Here is a 15,510-nt window from a genome sequence, read left to right as displayed (position 1 = left end):
TGCCGCGCATGCATACGGCTGCTCGCGATGCCATACATGCTTGAAAGCGTGGTTGAGGCTCACGCTCGCGACCCCGCCGCGGCCGGTGACCCCGGCGACGCTGTCAGCAATCACGCCCAATCAGTCCCTGCTGGCCGGAGTTGGCCGACGATCCGCAGTGCGTGTCGGCGTGGCGGCGTGGCGGCGGGGCTCGGCTTGGCGCGTCGTGCTTGTCGTGCTTGGCAGCAGCGGGCAGTTGAGGCCGCGGTGCGAGACATCGAGCAGTGGAGGCATGCACGACATGGCGCTGATAGCTATGTACGTACTGCAGGTCTGGGTCGTATGCACCGCGCATACATAGATCATTCTATCGACACGATGCAAGCGTAGAGGACATGAGCTGCATTGGTACAGTAGCGAGTATTGAAACACTGAAACATAGTCCATGCACTATGCGGCACCACATGGGGCCATGGAGGAAATCGGAGCAGACGACGATACAAGGGAGTGGCGGCGTGATGGGCGGGAACATCGACGGCGTTGGCGGCTGTTTCTGCGAGAGGTGTCAGTGATGCTCCTCACGGCTCCAGCTCACACCCACATGCTCCCGGTGCCGGCTCAGCTCTTGAAGCACTCAACTGGCCACGAGGGAGGGAAGGGAGCTTGACACCCGGCTTGGTCATGACGACCGCCCACTCGTAGTCGCTGTAGCCCGCCGAGCGAGGATACGTCGACAGCGCTTCGACGCGCACCTTGATCTCGGGGTATACGTCCGGGTAAACGCTTGGCCCCAATCGGTCCTTGCTACGTTGGATCAACGCGTCCATCTCGCGGCGGAGATGCTCGAGCCGCTGCGCCTCGGAGGAGGTGGTGTCCATCTTGACGACGAGACGGGTGTGGATCGAGGTCTCCATCCCAACGAAGGTCGCCGAGCGCTCGAGCTCGAACGACGGGGTGATTGACTTCCCGAGGACGAGTTCGAACGCGCGATAGTGCAAGTGGCTGACGGGCGACGGCTGCAAATTGCGGCGCCAGTAGTCGATGTCGGGCTCCTGGGCGCCCGGGACGAACACGAGCACGAGCTCGTCGGAGCGGCTCAGGACGGACGCGGCGGCCTTGAACCCCGCCTCGTGGGCGCGCAGGCGGGGGGCGACGAGCGCGTCGTTGATCGAGACGAAGGCGAGCAGGCGCTTGAAACGGGGTGAGGGCTGTGTGGTCGGGGACAGGCGCGACACGTCGACGTCGAAGTGGAGCACCACCTCCGTCGGCTGGAGCAGCAGGTCACTAATTGCCTGTGTGCAGCGGATACGCTTCGTCTCAGCGAGCCGGCGGAAATGGAGCCAAAGGGGGTGCTTGTGCAGCGCGTCCGCGTGCCCGACGAGGTCGACAGTCGCCGTCTGTTGGGCGATAAGGCGCAGTGTGGGGCCTGTGTGTGCGCCCTCCAGCCGCATCCCGGGGACGCGGCGCCTCGTGTACGGGTCGGTGACGGCCAGCACTGGGCCGTGAGGGGCGACGGCGAGGTGGTTCCACAGCGTCGCATTGGCGAATTTGGCCAGCTCCTTGTTGGTGGCGCGCAGTGCCGGGGGGGGCGGACCATGAGACGTGTGAGAGGATGGCGTCGAGTATGTGGGGGTGCTCGGAGATGTTGACGAGCATGGTGTTGGGGCTGTTGGGGTGCGAGGAGGTAGGCTGAGAGTGCAGTGAGAAGAAGTGGGAGAAGTGGGAGAAGTGAAAGAAGCGAAAGAGTTGGGTGATGGAGTGTGTTGCGTGTGTACCAGCACGCCAGCACGCCTATGGCAAATCCTTCTCGTCGCCACGAGCCGGGGGGGGGGGGGGGGGACGCCGTGTCAGCGTGGTCGGTGGCGTGTGTGTTCGGCGCCAAACGGCGGCGAGGCTTGGTCACTCCGTCAGCACACCGCACACTGCATTACATTCGTCAAGGAACGGCACAGATGCGCCTCCGGATTGGGAGGGGATGAGAGGAGTGGTGCAGTTGATTGCATAAGGGCGATTAAGGGCGATACAGAAGATTGAGTTGACGCCCTAGTGGCTTTTTATCGCCACAATTCTCCCTCCAACATGTGTCGTGAGCGGGTTCATCTGGAAGGGCGCGGCGACTTGATCAATGTTGGTGGGAGCTGTGAGTATGACCCCGGAGTGAATAGGAGCGGCTGGGGTTTACTTGCCGACAAGGCGCGCTCAGTGGGGAGGCCCAGCCACCGACCACTGCCCAGGAAGGGCCCGCTTGACTCCTGGCCTGGTCATGATGACCTCCCATTCGTCTCCCCCAATGCCAGCCGAACGAAGGTATTCGGCAGTGGTGACCACCTTGAACTTGAGAGCGCCACTGTTATTGTGCCTCTCAGTGACCCAGGCGGTGACTGCCAGCTGGACCTCTGCGTACCCCTGTGGAACGGCGTCGCCCTCAAGGTCCGCCACCACCAGTGTGATCGGGTAGTGGCTGTCGTCGCGACGCGTCATCCAGTCGAGGAGAGTACCGAGGCAGCTGTGGCTGTCGAACGCGGCGGAGATGGCGGGCGGCGTGTATTCGCTGGGGTCGAGTATCACCACCCTGTTCCGTGCGGAATGGAGTTCCTCGCTGTGATCCAAATTAAACGTCATCCCAACCCGTGTAGTGGTAAGTGCGGGTGTTGTCCACATAGAAGTGGCCTTGAGAATCGTAAGGATGCGTGTGGGACGCGAGTCGTGGGGACGGAGTGTCAAGGGGTCGTACTCGAACATGAGAGGATGATGCCAAACCACGTCGGCGGTTTCTTGAACATGTGGCAGATGGGGTCGATGTAGCGCACACGTTTGGCGGAGGCAATGTCACGAATGTCGGCCCAGCCCTTCGGGCCCTGGAGGAAGTGGAAGTGGAAGTGGCCAATGAAATCGAATGTGGTCGTGTGGGTCGCCAGACGCCGGAGGGTAGGCCTGTGCGCGTGTTCGTCGCCGGGGGGCCAGTGCAGGCTGATAAGGCGGATAAGGGCAGGCTGGCCCCGGATAGGCGGCTGCGTGTCATCAAACGTGGGGGCGAAGCGCAGGCCGGCCATGGGGCGGTGGAGGTATGGGTCGAGGAGGTCAATCCTGCCTTGTTTCGACACCTGGACGACAACGTGCTTGTAGAGCTGTGACTCGGCCCACTTGCCAATCCTCTTGTTCACGCCCCGGAGCGCCGGCAGCGTGTCGAAAGAGACATGTGAGAGGATGGTGGTGAGGATGTGGGGGTAGCTTGAGACGTCGAAGCCTGACATTGTGCTGGGGTTGGGTGGTGGGTGGGTGATGATGGAGAGAAAAGGGGTGAAGGAGAAAAGAGAAATTGTAGCAAATTATGCGGTGATTAATAGGAGTGGATGTGGGTCAGTAGGGGCCCGTGGGCACGTCCACACAATGTCAGTCAACGGCAGGCTGGCGCCCAACCTCGCCCCACGCCTGATTCGTGTGTCAGTAAGAAGAGGCGGTGCATGCTGGCAAAGCATGTACGGGGCAAAGGGGATCGGTGTGGGTGCGGGGTCGGCCTAGACGAGTGTGGGGACGCCGCGGAACGAGGACGAAGTTGGTCTTGGCTTTCTGCAGGTAGTTCAGTTTGATAGGACGAGAGACCCACTGTCACGAGTATCTGCACCACTTGATGCTCAAAGATGCTTCGTTACGTTCCAGGTCGCCGGGAAGGGCAGCTTGACGCCGGGCTTGCTCATGATCACGCGCCAGTCGTACTCGTCGTCCAGACCGGCGGAGTGGCGGAAGTCGTCCAGTGTGACGAGGAAGAGATTGACCCGTGCGCCTGTGTCATACTGAATCTCGCAATGTGAAGTCACCGTGACACCCCGCGCTATGAAAGGAATGAGGGCCTGGTGGAGGCGCATGAGGCGGGACTCCTTGGTGTCGGCTGCCGAGGGCTCCACGTACAGGATCCTGGGATCGATCGATTCCAGACCGGCAATTGTAACGGGGTGCGGGTCGAGCGGAGAGAATCCCAGGCTGAGGAGCATGTCGATCGGACGGGGAGGCTGCGAGTCGGGGTCGTCAACGAACTCGTGCCATCCAGGTATCGGCCTGCCATCGCCTTGGGTGAAGAGGAAGATGATCTCGTCCGCGCGCAGCAGGTAGCCGGCGCCAGTTGTAAAGTCACCCATAGGGGTAACGGCGGTCAAGCCGTTGACCTGCGGAAATGGCCTCGTGTGTAGTTCTGAAACGTCGATCCTGATGATGAGACGCCTGATCTCTGTGCGCACGAGTTCACGTCGGCCGCGCGGAGTGAAATCGACTGCGTGGTGGAGAATAACATCCTGCGGCGTGTCGAGCAAGTAGGTAATCGGCTGGCTGCTTCGAATGCGCTTCTTCTCCGCAATGGGCCTTATGTCATCCCAGGCCTCGGTGCTGCCCAGGTTCTCGAGGGTCATAACGCCAATAGCGACGAAGTCAAAGGTGCTCGTGTGCGCCGCCAAGCGTTGGAGGGTGAGCTTGTAGTCGGGATGGCGAGGTTCGAGGCGGAGGCCGGGCACCCGCTGCATGCGAAACGGGTCGAGCAGCTCGAGGGCAGTGCCGCGGACGTTGACGACCACATGACGGTAGAGCACGGCGTTGGCGTACGCCGCGACCTCCTTTGTGGTCTGGCGGACCGTGGGAAGGGTGCTCCACGCCGCGTGCGAGAGGATGCGGTCGAGGATGTGGGGGTGGTCGCTGAGACTGAGGTGCATGGTGGGATGGAATGTGGGTTGAGTGAGAGTAGAAGATGGAAGGTGAGTAAAGTGATGGAGGGATCATGTGAGTGATGGAGGGATGATGTGAGTGTCAAAGCCGTTGTTGCGCGGTCGCCTAGGACTGTCACGAGGGCGTGCTGTGGCACTGTGGATCGACGCGCGCCCCCCTCTCCGCTTAACAACGCGCTGAATAACTCGATGCATCGACACCTACTTGTTCCCGAACCACGGCGCGACCTCGTCCGCGTCCAGCGCGAGGTCCCACCCCGGCCGGGCGAGATACTCGTCCATCGAGATCCACTCGAGACGGCCCTTGACAACCGGCGCGTCGTCGACCGTGACGCTAAAAGGCTTTTCAAGAGTGGTACCATTTGCAAGACTGATTGTTCGTCGAGCAGGAGCGAGCTCAAACTCAAGGTCGGACTGGACTTTGGCATCAAACTCCCCTTTGACACGAGCGAGTGCCGCCTCGACCTCGGCCGGTGGGCGCTCACCGGCGCCGAGGAGTGCCTCGGCGTTGACAATTGTGATGCGCTGCACGAGATGATGAACCCACTCGTCGGCATATTGACGGTAATGGGACCCTGTTACGGCCTGGACGAGCGTATTGGCTGCTGAGGTGACGTACTGCTGAAGCAGGTGCTCGTTCGCCTCCCATGTTGCTGGGTTGCTGACCGTCGCAGCGCTCTCTGGGATCCAAGAGATGCCTGGACCCTCAGAGAGGAATACAAGCGTCATGGTCTTGACCTCATTGTCGACCCTAGCGGTTAGTCGGCGTGCTGCAGAGCTACGTTCAGCGAGCTTGGACTTACAAATCCAGGATCGTGGTGGCCATATGCGTCGCCGGGTCTTCACCCTCCTCCTCCTCCTCCTCATCCTCATCCACAGGAAGCCTCTGTTCGGTAGCGTATTTCGAGGGCTTGATTACAACTGTCACGTATTCCGATTTCTGAGGCGGAAATAGTGGCGCATAACCCCCAAACCAGGTGGCATGGAACGCGTTGGAGCCGGAGGTCAGTCCGCGCACAACAGTTGATGTGCAAGGGAAGTTGTGGTACGCGACGCAGCCGTAGGAGGAGCACTCGTGGAATGGATCAGAGTATTCGTCGTCCTCCGTCTCGTCGTCTGACCCCTCGTCATCGACGCCAAGGCCAGACACGAGCACGCGCTCGAGGTGCTTGCTGACAAACTTCTTCTCAAGCGTATCATGCTCCTTGAATAGAATGCGCAGTGCCTCCAACTTTGGGAGTGCCACGGGTACACCCTCGCACTCGATGGAGTCGCACGCCTTCGACCTGTGCGGCGGGATGGAGACGATGCGCGTGAACTCGGCGTGCTCGGGCGAGTCCATCGGTCCCCATGGCTTGGAGCGCGAGAGCGTGATGTGGTCGTACTTGGATCGTAACTCGCGTGCGCGTTCGGCAGCAGCGACGGCAAGCGCGGTGCCCTCCGCGCCCGTAGCCGTGGCGTCGAGGTCGCTCGCGGAGGTGATGTGCTCGGTAACGAGGGCCGCGACTTCGAGCGGTACGGTGCTCGCGGTCATGATGATCTGGGCGGTCAGCATGACGCGGGGGAAGCACATACTTGATACCTTGAGGTGTGGAGTGATGAAGAGAAGTGATAAAACAGCAATGTCAAGTTGCTTGTGCCAAGCCACGTCCCGCGGTGGAAGCGGGCACGATGAAACGAGGCGCGTCGTTGAATGCCGGCAAGGGGTTCCAGGCTCAGGTGACGCCGTCTTATGGCGTTTCGTCACCTTGCACGCACTGCAATGCTTGTCATCGGCGTCGGCGGTTTATGAATGGCGAAGGGGAAGCGCTGAAGACGTCGTGGTCTCCCGATCCAGCAAGGATGATGAGAGGCGAGCTCCAGCGGGTCAGGCCGAGATTGTGCCCGTGGCTCCTCCGCATGGTGGAGGTCGCGCGCCTGGTTTTGCGGGAAGGCAGCGTCACAGAGCTTGACCACGGCGAAGGAGATCCTATTGAGCCCGAGTGCAGCCTTAGATGGCAATCGACGCTGCAGCCCACGACGGCGGCATCGGTAGCCGCGGGCCAACACCAGCAGTCATCACCGCCCAGCGGTAATCGTCCAGGCCGCGCTCGCGACGGAGCTGCTCGACAGAGATGACCTCAATCTTGGGCGCCTCGTCGCGCACGTCATCCGGCGCAGCCTCGACCCAGTCGTCCATCACGCCCTTGTACAGCGCGAGCCTGTCCTCCGACGCGACGTCGCGGTCAAGCTCGAAGCTCAGGAGACCGGGGTCGAGGGTCTCGAGGCCGGATAGCACGACGCGTTCGCAGCCGAGGCGGCACAGCGCAGCCATGAAGGCGTCGAAGAGGGCACCGGTATCGCTGGCATCCGGCGAACTCCATCGCGGCGGCGCACCCGAGCCCTGCGTCACGATGAACGTCACCTCGTCCACTTCGGCGAAGTAGTGGTCGCAGTCGCGCGCCTTCTTCCACACGCTTTCGCGCGAGTGCTTGCTCAGGTCGAGATCGGGTGGAATGGCAAGGTGCGCGATTACCTTCTTGGCAGCGTACAGGCGCTCGAGGAACGGCAGATCGAGGTGCATTATGCGGTCGAAGCGCATGCGATACGACAGGGCGATGTTGGTCGCGTCGACAGCGAGGAGGGGGAACCGGTCAAACTGGTTAGGCGACACGTCGACGCGGTGCAGGATGCTGTCGGGCAGCGAGATGCGCATGGCCGGCACCCACTCGGGTGGCGAGTGCCAGCTGTGCGCCATGTGATGGTCGATGACGCGCGTGTGGGCGACGATGCGGGAGAGGGAGAGCTTGAACGCTGCGGGATCCTTGGCGTCGAGGACTAGCCCGGGGATCCGGCGCCGCTCGAACGGATCAACTACTTGCGTGGTAGCGTACACGCTGAAACTGAAGCAGATGTGCGCGTACAGGATGGCGTTGGCGCGCTCGTGGAGGCCGCGCGAGACGAGCCGTAGTGTCGCGAGGGCGGGAAGGGGGAGGAAGTCGACGATGCGGTCGAGGAGGTGCGGGTATGAGGCGCTGTAGAGCCATGGGGGGTCATGTACTTGACGTAGGGCCGTCATTGTCTGCCGAGGTTGGGCAGAAGGGCAAGGATGAGGACGACGAGGAGAGGATGCGATGGGGATGCGATGGGAGAGCCCCGAGATGACAAACGTCGCTGTTCGGGGCTGGGTGGAGGCGGGGAAATTTGGCTCCGCAGACATGCTCGAGGAGGGCCGTGATGATGTCTCCCTCTCCATCTTGTTGGAATTCAAGAGACGTCTTGACATGAATGCATACTGACGTGGGGGATACCTGATGCCATATTGCGCCTGCTGGCGCTTCACCAGTCACCGACCCACGTCGAAGGCGGCGGTAGACGCTGCCCGGGCGCGGCGGCCAGCAGCCCCCAACGATACAGGTCCAAGTCGCGCGTGCGCCTGTAGCGCTCCGCGGTCACCACCTCAACGCTGGATTCGCTGATCCACTTGTCTATGGCAGTCTTGAACAGTGCAAGTCGGCCCTCAGCTTGCATCGCTGGATCGACTTGAAAGCCGAAGACTCCGGGGTCGACGCTCTCGAGGCCGACGACAGCGACACCCTTGGCCCCAATGTTGCGCAGGATACTGAGAAAAAGGTCAAAGTACGGTGGTACCCTGTCACCAGCCGGCGGCGTGAACCGCGAGAAGTGCGGTGGATGCCCTCGTCCCTGCGTGATGACTACAACGACGTCGTCGCACGCAGGCGGCAGGTACTCGCGGCACGGTAGCACGCCGGCCCACAGCATGACCCAGTCGTCAGGGGTCAGCTGTAAGTCGACGGGCAAGTCAAGCCGCGCGACGACGCGCTTGGACCCGAAGCCGACGGGCCAAGCGCCTCGGTACGGACGCTGGTCCACTTCGGACGGGGCCGACGCCGGTCGATAGCGCAGCACGACCCGCTCGGCCTCTTGGGCGAGGAACGGGAGCTCGTTGGCCGACACGTCGACCCGGTGTAGCGCGGAAGCGAGCGCCTCACACACGTTACCGTGCCACCGGGGTGGCTTGGGATGGGTGGCGTAAGGCTCTTCGTCTGGATGCAGCCAGTGGTCGACGGTGCGGGTATGGAGCCGTAATCTGTCGAGCGTGCGGTAGAGTAACAGTTCATCGTGTGCGTCGGGGACAGTACCGGTCTGCGAGGCACATTCGAACCGCAGGCCCGGTATACGACGGTGGTGGAAGGGGTCGAGCATGTCGATGTGTCCTGGCCACTCGACACGCACGACGATATGCCGCCAGAGGAGCGCGTTGGCTCGCTCGCTGACCTCCTTGTTGGTCAGTCGCAGGGCTGGGAGCGCTTCCCAGGGCATCGAGTCCATGATCTCGTCGAAGACGTGGGGCAGGCCTCTGTAGTCGATGACTGGTCCGGTGTAGAGAACTTCTGTCATGATGGGTGGATTGGGTGTTGTGCAAAGTCAGTTAGCGTGCCGTGGGAAGAAATCAGACACGCGGCAAGTCGCGTCAACAAGGTCGCCTGGTGGAGGAGGTCCAGTTTACCCAGAGATTTTCCGGGTGGCTGTTCGCTTTGTCAATGCCGTACTGTCCCGTCCACACAAAAGTCAGTCTGCACTCGTTAGCATAACAAGCGCACACAAGGAGGGCTGTCCCGGTGTATATGGGCCATTGGTCGGAGAGCGCTTGGGCGAGTTGAGGGAATCGTATCATCTCAGAGCCCTGTTATGGAGAGCGAGACAGAGTAGCAGCGCTGGCTCGCAATGCACATAGACTGCAAGTCACAGAGTCCAGACAGGAGGACAGGGCGTGCATGCCCCCGGCGGCGTGGTGAAGACATGAAGTGGCAAGTCAGTCACGCGTGCCTTCGCTTTGAAATCGCCCAGAGGCAAGGGGAAGAAGTTGACGATCGGCCGATCACCCTCACTCGGCCACAGAGCGCCCAAAGTTCGGCGGAACGCGGTCACCAGCCGGTGCGCAGAAGCGAACGAGGCTTTGCGAGCGGGGTTGGTGTCAAGACCGATCAAAGTACACCTGTCCGGGATTGAGTTCCTTGGGTCGGACACGATCTCGAGCATTTCAAGGAGATGCGGGAGAAACTCGTCGCACCGTCCCGACCCCGGCGAGGGAATCTGGAGAGCGAAGATGATGGTGTGGTCCACTTTGTGCGGACTTTGAACGAGGCCTCGAGTATCCATGGTGACCGTGAAGACGTCATAGGCCCCACGAAACGTTCGATCATTGTGGATAGCCATCACAACCGTCATCTGGTGGTGTGGTGGGAGCACATACTGGTCGGTGAGGCCCTCGGAGAATGGCGCCCTCGTGCTGGGGGCGCTGGCTGTCACAGTTCCAAGGGCGTCGAGAAGGGGCCAGGTTTGATCGGCGGGCTTGACACCGTTGTAGTCGACGATGCGGATGTGCTTCTTCAGACGCTCCAGTGCGTCCCCGAGGGTGAAACTGAACGAGTAGAGGGTGGAGTAGCGGTAGAGGTGGATGAGGGGCTTGAGGTGGTACGGGTCGCGGATGAGGACGTGAGTGTCGTCGCTCTCGTTGACGTCGACCACGATGTGCCGGTACATGATGGCGATGATCTTGTCGCTGACTGTCGAGCAGGTGGCGCGCATGGCGAAGAAGGCATCCCAGCTTCGGTGGGCGATGACAGTGTCTAGAATGTGAGCCGTGTGGTCGAGAACGATGGAAGACATGGCTGTTGACGATTGATGGTGAGTAGGGTGAATGACAGATCAGTACGCCCTCGCTTGTGCGGCTAAGGAGATCGTGGCCAAAAGAACCCGTCAGCGGCGCTCTGCATGGAAAGTGTCTCCGAGTTTCCCTCTAGGCTGAAGGCTACGTCCAGATTCATACTTGGTTAACCTGGTCGAAGGGGAAGGGGACATTGATGGCATTCGAGTGGCGAGACAAGGGGCCGAGGGGTGCTCGTTAGGTGGGCGGCATTGGGAGCTTCACTGGATGTCATTCAGCTACCGGCGCTGTCCACGAGACGGGGACCAACTTACTGTTGTCGCTACAACTCAGGACAACCACTCAACAGGCCTAGGTACCTTTGAACTGGGCGCGGTCGTAAACAAAGCGAGATCAAAGTCGCTGAGGCCGGATGACTGCTGGAAGTCCTCAGGCGTCACGTGGGAGAAGGTCATCGGCCAGTTCGAGTTGCTCGCGCGCGAGGCCCACTTTCCCGCAATGTCATCGACGAAGTCATCCCACTCGGTAGCGGGAAGGGTAGATGTCTTGGCCTTGATGAATGTTGTCTTGGAAAGCGTAGGCCCTCCCCAACGCTCAAGGTGAGTCAAAAGGACCGGGAAGATCCCATGCGCAGCAGATGCCGGCGTCAGAGCAGGGCGGTTGCAGCAGTCGCAGGTCTTGCGTATGGTTGGCCGCACGACGACGATGAACTCTTTGTCGCTTGACTTGACGAGGCCCCGAGTCAACGCCAGGTCGTAGTAAAACGTGACAGCACGGTGGGATCCGAATTTGAAGTTGAGAAAGAGAGCCGGCCGGTGGGACCGGTGATTGGTGTAGGCAAATGGGGGAATCATTGCTGGCCTCCCCCAGACCGTCTCGCGCATAATGCTCACTTCACGCGTGATCTTGACTCCGGGAACGATTGGTCCCAGGACGCTGACAATTCCGTGGTGGAAGCGCGGGTCGCTACGGAAATCGACGATCTTGGTGTAGGTCGTAAGCCTGCGGAGGCCTTCTTCCAGCGACACGCCAATGAGCTCCTGGGTGCCGGGGGTGCGACGGGAGGCAGATGCCAGATTGTTGCAGTCGAGGAAAACAAGAGTTTTGAAGTCGTAAGGGTCGAGCAAGCGGATTCGGTTGTTGCTGCTCGAACGGAGGGCCACCACAATGTGTCGGTATAGGATCGAGCACACTTTGTCGTTGGTCGCTCGGTTTGTGAGGCGCATGACGTGCAGCCCCTTGAGGTCGAGGTGGTTAATCACCGTGTCGAGGATGTGAGGATAGGACTGGTGGTCAAGCATGGTCGGTGGAGTTTGTGGAATGGTGAGGAGAGAGAGAGTTGAAGAGACAAAGAGAGAACGAGACGACAGATGTCGAGTTTAAAAGGGCGAAATTGACGCCGCGCGTTGGGTGGCAACCCACACACACGTCCAACACACGCCCTCAGGGGCGTCGGGCCAAGTCCAACACGGGGCGAGGGGACAGAACGTGGAGGCATCATGGGCATTCATGCTTGGAACACATATACAGAGGAGGAGAGCATGTTTGGCGAGTTATAGAAAGAAGCGGTTACGAATGGATGGGAAAGTGAGTCGGCTGGGCCGTCGGGACGAGTCGTGGGGCTGCAGAGGGTGTCAGTAAATGCCATTCCTTGACACGCTTACAGCTCAACGAGCACAATAAGAGCTTGAGCGTTCCGGTTACACCTTCCACGTGGGTGGCAGTGGAATCGCGGTACCCGGCGGCGTAGTTAACAGATGGAGCTCGAGGTCGGTCATGCCGGACGCGCGCTGGAACTCTTTGGCCGTCGTGTGGGAGAAGGTTACAGACCGGTAGGCGGGGTCGGTAGTCCACCGTTGGGACAGTTGATCAATGAACTTGTCCCACTCGGCGCCCGTCGTTCCAGAGGCATTGTTGGCCTTGACGATCGTCAACTTCGAAACGCTGGTTGGGCGACTGAAAAGACCGTAGCAGATGAGGTCATTGAGCTGGGCAACGTCACGAATACCGGAGGGCCGCTCCGTCCTGATATTCTCCCTCTCGGTCTGAGTAACGACGACGACGAACTCGTCGTGGGTCTTCAAGAGGTTGCTGGTCGTCACCGACCGTTCGGCGAACGTCGTGAATTCCAACAAAGGGCCAATCGGGATGGTGACGAACAGCGTTCGCTGGGGCTTGATGCCAGCCGGGTGTCCTGAGCGAACCCCGCGCGTCCAAGTGGCTCCGGAGACGACTGGCTGGAGAATCGCTTGGAATTGTTTCGCCCGGGACTCGTCGCCGTCGACATCGAGGATTCGCGTGTGTTTTGCGAGCCTCTGAAGAGCCTCCTTGACCGAGACGCCCCCGGAAGGAGTACCGGCCGTGCGCTGACGCTTCGAGGACGGGATACCGCGGTCCAGGAGAAGCAGGGGCCGGAGGTGGTATGGGTCCACGAAGCACAGCTTCGTTTTGTTGCTGGAGGCGAGAGATAAGATAAGACCACGTGTCGGTAGACAATGGCCGAGACCTTGTCATTGATCTCAGAGGACGTCGCGCGCATGGTGAGGAGTGTCTCGAAGTCGAGGCGGTCCACGATCATGTCGAAGATGTGTGGATATGAGTAGTGGTCGAGCATGGTGGTCATGGTGGGTTGTGGAACAGAAAAGGTCGATGATTGTGTAAAGGTGAAAGGAATAAATTCACGAGTTTGTGTGGATTTTATGGATGGCAAGCCATCCACACAGGCGGCGGCCGTCAGGGGCCTCGCAGCAGTCGCGCCTTTTGCAACACTTGATGTGAGAGGGGCATATGGGCTCCTCGTCCATGTTACTCAGGGCCCAATCTCTGGCCAGTTGCTGGACGTAGTGCTCCCACTCGGACGCAGACGGTACCGTGGTGCTGCTTGAATCGACGTTCACAAACGTCACCTTGGCGTATGTCGGCTTGGAGAAGCAGGGGATCCACAAGAAGCGCAGGTCAGGAGGGCCCTGCCGGGCTTCATAGTCGCCTTCGATGCCCTCGACGAGGGAAAGGAGGATGACAAACTCGTCGTTTTGCTTTGAGAGGCGGTGCAGGCCGGAGGTGAGCGAGAACGTCCGGCGGTATGCTGAGTCCAGTGAGAGGGGGGAACCAATGGACAGAAACAGGCTGCGTTGTGCGTCCCGAACAATGTCCTTGGGCCAATCTCGTTCAGCTTGGGCAGACGCCTCCCGAATGAAGATGACGGATGCGAGGAGCGGCTGGAGGGTACTGAGCCATGACGCCGAGTATGCGCGGCGCCCGAAGGGGATGTCGAGGACCCGTGTGTACCTGACGAGTCGGCCGAATGCGTCGTTGAAGGACAGGCCGCCGCAGTCCGGGTTGGCGCTATCCCTGCGGCGCGAGGGGGCGAGACGGAGGCGAGGTTCGTGATTATATGGGTCGAAGATGAGGAGGGGGTCGCTCTGGCTGCAGTACTCGGCAGTGGGCGGGAGCCAAAGGACGACGTGCCGATAGATCTTGGCGCACATCCGTTCGTTGAGGGCCAAGTTGGTCGCGCGAATCGCCTGCATCCCCTTGATGTCGAGGTAGCTGATAATGCGGTCGAAAATGTGCGGGTATGACTTGTGGTCGAGCATGGTGATGGCGGCGGAGTGAGTGGTGAAGTGGGAGGTGTTGAGTTTGGCAAGTTACGTGGCAAGGTGAAAGACCCCGCTGGTGAGGGCGTGTGTGTGTGGCGCCTCGACCACGTGGCACCGCATGTCAGGAGTGCATGTTATTGGGACAACCCGAGATGGTGTCAATCATGCACTAGGTAACATGCTATCGCCCATCAGGGCTGTGGAACTATGTAGGAAGGAATGGCGATGAGGGACTTAACTCGACCAGACGGTCTGTTGCTGGGCCGTCAGAAAGGCTTGTACTGCGGAGTTTGTCACTTTCGGCTCGGCTCACACTCACAAAACTGTCGATACTCCAGCTCAGAGAGCCCATGCGGGTCCGTTACGCAGGTTGAGCCCGGGGCACCTCGTGAACAGCTCGAGCTCAGTGCCACTCATACCCGCGGAACGTTGGAACTCCTCGAGAGACTTGTGAGAGAATGTGATGGCGGGGAGAACACGCTTCTGTGGAATAACAATGGCGCGATGCCTCTCCCAGTTGATGGCAACGATCTCGATGAAGCGGTCCCAATTGGCCGATGAGGACTTTTGGCCCTTGCCCCAGGAACGGACCTTGACAAACGTGATTTTGCTGTAGGGGACCTCCTGGTCACGCATACAGAGCTTGGCGATAACATCAACAAGGAGAGTTTTGTCAACACGCCGCCATGGGTCGCGGATTGACGAGCTCCTCCTCTTATCTGTGTACTGGGTGACCAAAATCACAAACTCGTCGCGGGCCTTGAACACGTTGGTTGTGTAGGAATAGTGTAGGTGGTACAACTCCTTGTCGAACAGACGAGGCCCTAGGTGAAGAAATAGCGAGCGGCAGCGGTCCTGGGTCTTGAGTAAGGCAGTTGGATAACGCGGTCCGAGGTCCGCCTCACGAAAGATCTCCGCGTGGCGGGCCATCGACGACAACACTTTCAGCCAATACTTGTCGTAGGTCCAAGTTTTTGCTACCAATTCAATCACTCGGGTGTGCTTCTTGATCCTGGAAAGCGCGTCCTTCAAGCTGGCGCTCTTCAGCTGCTTCGCGGCGCGCAGGCGGGCCGACGAGGGGTCGTAGCGGTTCAGCTCAAACAGCACCTTGTGGCTGTAGGGGTCGAGGATGCGGAGGTACTCGTCACCGTCATAAGGGTGAGACACCACGATGTGGCGATACATGATTGCCGACACCCTGTCGTGCATGGTCCTGCTGGTCGCGCGCATCATGCACATACCCTTCCAGTCGAGGTTGTCGACTATCGTGTCCCAGACGTGGGGGAAGTACCTGTGGTCCAGCATGTCGGGGAAACGTGGGTGTGGTAGAGAAGTGAGAGTTGAGAGTGAGGAGAAACAAGTGAGAAGGGAGTAGTTAAAAGTTGAAGCCATCAGTGTAGGAGAAATGAGTGTCCAGTGGAGTGACTGTGGCCAAAACATCAACAACCCCCATCAGCGGGCATGGCATTTTGATGTTGAAGGTAGGTTGTTTACGGTAGGAGTGGGGTGGAACAGATCATTGTGGTGATGAACGAGACGGGGTGGATGA

General features: G+C 60.0%; 9 protein-coding genes across 9 annotated transcripts; all 9 read right to left on the bottom strand.

The window, feature by feature from the left end:
• Positions 1 to 120: 120 nt before the first annotated feature.
• LOC62_07G008961 (uncharacterized protein) lies at positions 121 to 3,233 on the bottom strand (the record flags this gene model as incomplete). Its single annotated transcript, XM_062775504.1, has 3 exons — positions 121 to 293; positions 581 to 1,645; positions 2,714 to 3,233. 3 exons carry the CDS (start codon positions 3,231 to 3,233, stop codon positions 121 to 123), a joined length of 1,758 nt encoding a protein of 585 aa, XP_062631488.1.
• A 381-nt stretch (positions 3,234 to 3,614) lies between these two features.
• LOC62_07G008960 (uncharacterized protein) lies at positions 3,615 to 4,679 on the bottom strand (the record flags this gene model as incomplete). The annotated part of the gene is made up of 1 exon (XM_062775503.1): positions 3,615 to 4,679. One exon carries the CDS (start codon positions 4,677 to 4,679, stop codon positions 3,615 to 3,617), a length of 1,065 nt encoding a protein of 354 aa, XP_062631487.1.
• A 213-nt stretch (positions 4,680 to 4,892) lies between these two features.
• LOC62_07G008959 (uncharacterized protein) lies at positions 4,893 to 6,464 on the bottom strand (the record flags this gene model as incomplete). The annotated part of the gene is made up of 3 exons (XM_062775502.1): positions 4,893 to 5,442; positions 5,495 to 6,231; positions 6,450 to 6,464. 3 exons carry the CDS (start codon positions 6,462 to 6,464, stop codon positions 4,893 to 4,895), a joined length of 1,302 nt encoding a protein of 433 aa, XP_062631486.1.
• Positions 6,465 to 6,681: 217 nt separating this feature from the next.
• Positions 6,682 to 7,749, bottom strand: LOC62_07G008958 (uncharacterized protein; the record flags this gene model as incomplete). Its single annotated transcript, XM_062775501.1, has 1 exon — positions 6,682 to 7,749. One exon carries the CDS (start codon positions 7,747 to 7,749, stop codon positions 6,682 to 6,684), a length of 1,068 nt encoding a protein of 355 aa, XP_062631485.1.
• Positions 7,750 to 8,009: 260 nt separating this feature from the next.
• On the bottom strand, positions 8,010 to 9,092 carry LOC62_07G008957 (uncharacterized protein; the record flags this gene model as incomplete). Its single annotated transcript, XM_062775500.1, has 1 exon — positions 8,010 to 9,092. The coding sequence occupies one exon, from the start codon at positions 9,090 to 9,092 to the stop codon at positions 8,010 to 8,012; it is 1,083 nt and encodes a 360-aa protein (XP_062631484.1).
• A 171-nt stretch (positions 9,093 to 9,263) lies between these two features.
• LOC62_07G008956 (uncharacterized protein) lies at positions 9,264 to 10,364 on the bottom strand (the record flags this gene model as incomplete). The annotated part of the gene is made up of 2 exons (XM_062775499.1): positions 9,264 to 9,268; positions 9,884 to 10,364. The coding sequence occupies 2 exons, from the start codon at positions 10,362 to 10,364 to the stop codon at positions 9,264 to 9,266; spliced, it is 486 nt and encodes a 161-aa protein (XP_062631483.1).
• Positions 10,365 to 10,691: 327 nt separating this feature from the next.
• Positions 10,692 to 11,663, bottom strand: LOC62_07G008955 (uncharacterized protein; the record flags this gene model as incomplete). Its single annotated transcript, XM_062775498.1, has 1 exon — positions 10,692 to 11,663. The coding sequence occupies one exon, from the start codon at positions 11,661 to 11,663 to the stop codon at positions 10,692 to 10,694; it is 972 nt and encodes a 323-aa protein (XP_062631482.1).
• A 399-nt stretch (positions 11,664 to 12,062) lies between these two features.
• On the bottom strand, positions 12,063 to 13,958 carry LOC62_07G008954 (uncharacterized protein; the record flags this gene model as incomplete). Its single annotated transcript, XM_062775497.1, has 2 exons — positions 12,063 to 12,816; positions 13,084 to 13,958. The coding sequence occupies 2 exons, from the start codon at positions 13,956 to 13,958 to the stop codon at positions 12,063 to 12,065; spliced, it is 1,629 nt and encodes a 542-aa protein (XP_062631481.1).
• A 342-nt stretch (positions 13,959 to 14,300) lies between these two features.
• LOC62_07G008953 (uncharacterized protein) lies at positions 14,301 to 15,266 on the bottom strand (the record flags this gene model as incomplete). The annotated part of the gene is made up of 1 exon (XM_062775496.1): positions 14,301 to 15,266. One exon carries the CDS (start codon positions 15,264 to 15,266, stop codon positions 14,301 to 14,303), a length of 966 nt encoding a protein of 321 aa, XP_062631480.1.
• Positions 15,267 to 15,510: the final 244 nt, after the last annotated feature.

This window comes from Vanrija pseudolonga, chromosome 7 (genome assembly GCF_020906515.1).
Source record: "Vanrija pseudolonga chromosome 7, complete sequence".
Lineage (NCBI taxonomy): Eukaryota > Fungi > Basidiomycota > Tremellomycetes > Trichosporonales > Trichosporonaceae > Vanrija > Vanrija pseudolonga.
Note: the sequence above shows the minus strand (reverse complement) of the source record. Positions and strands in the feature narration are given on the sequence as shown.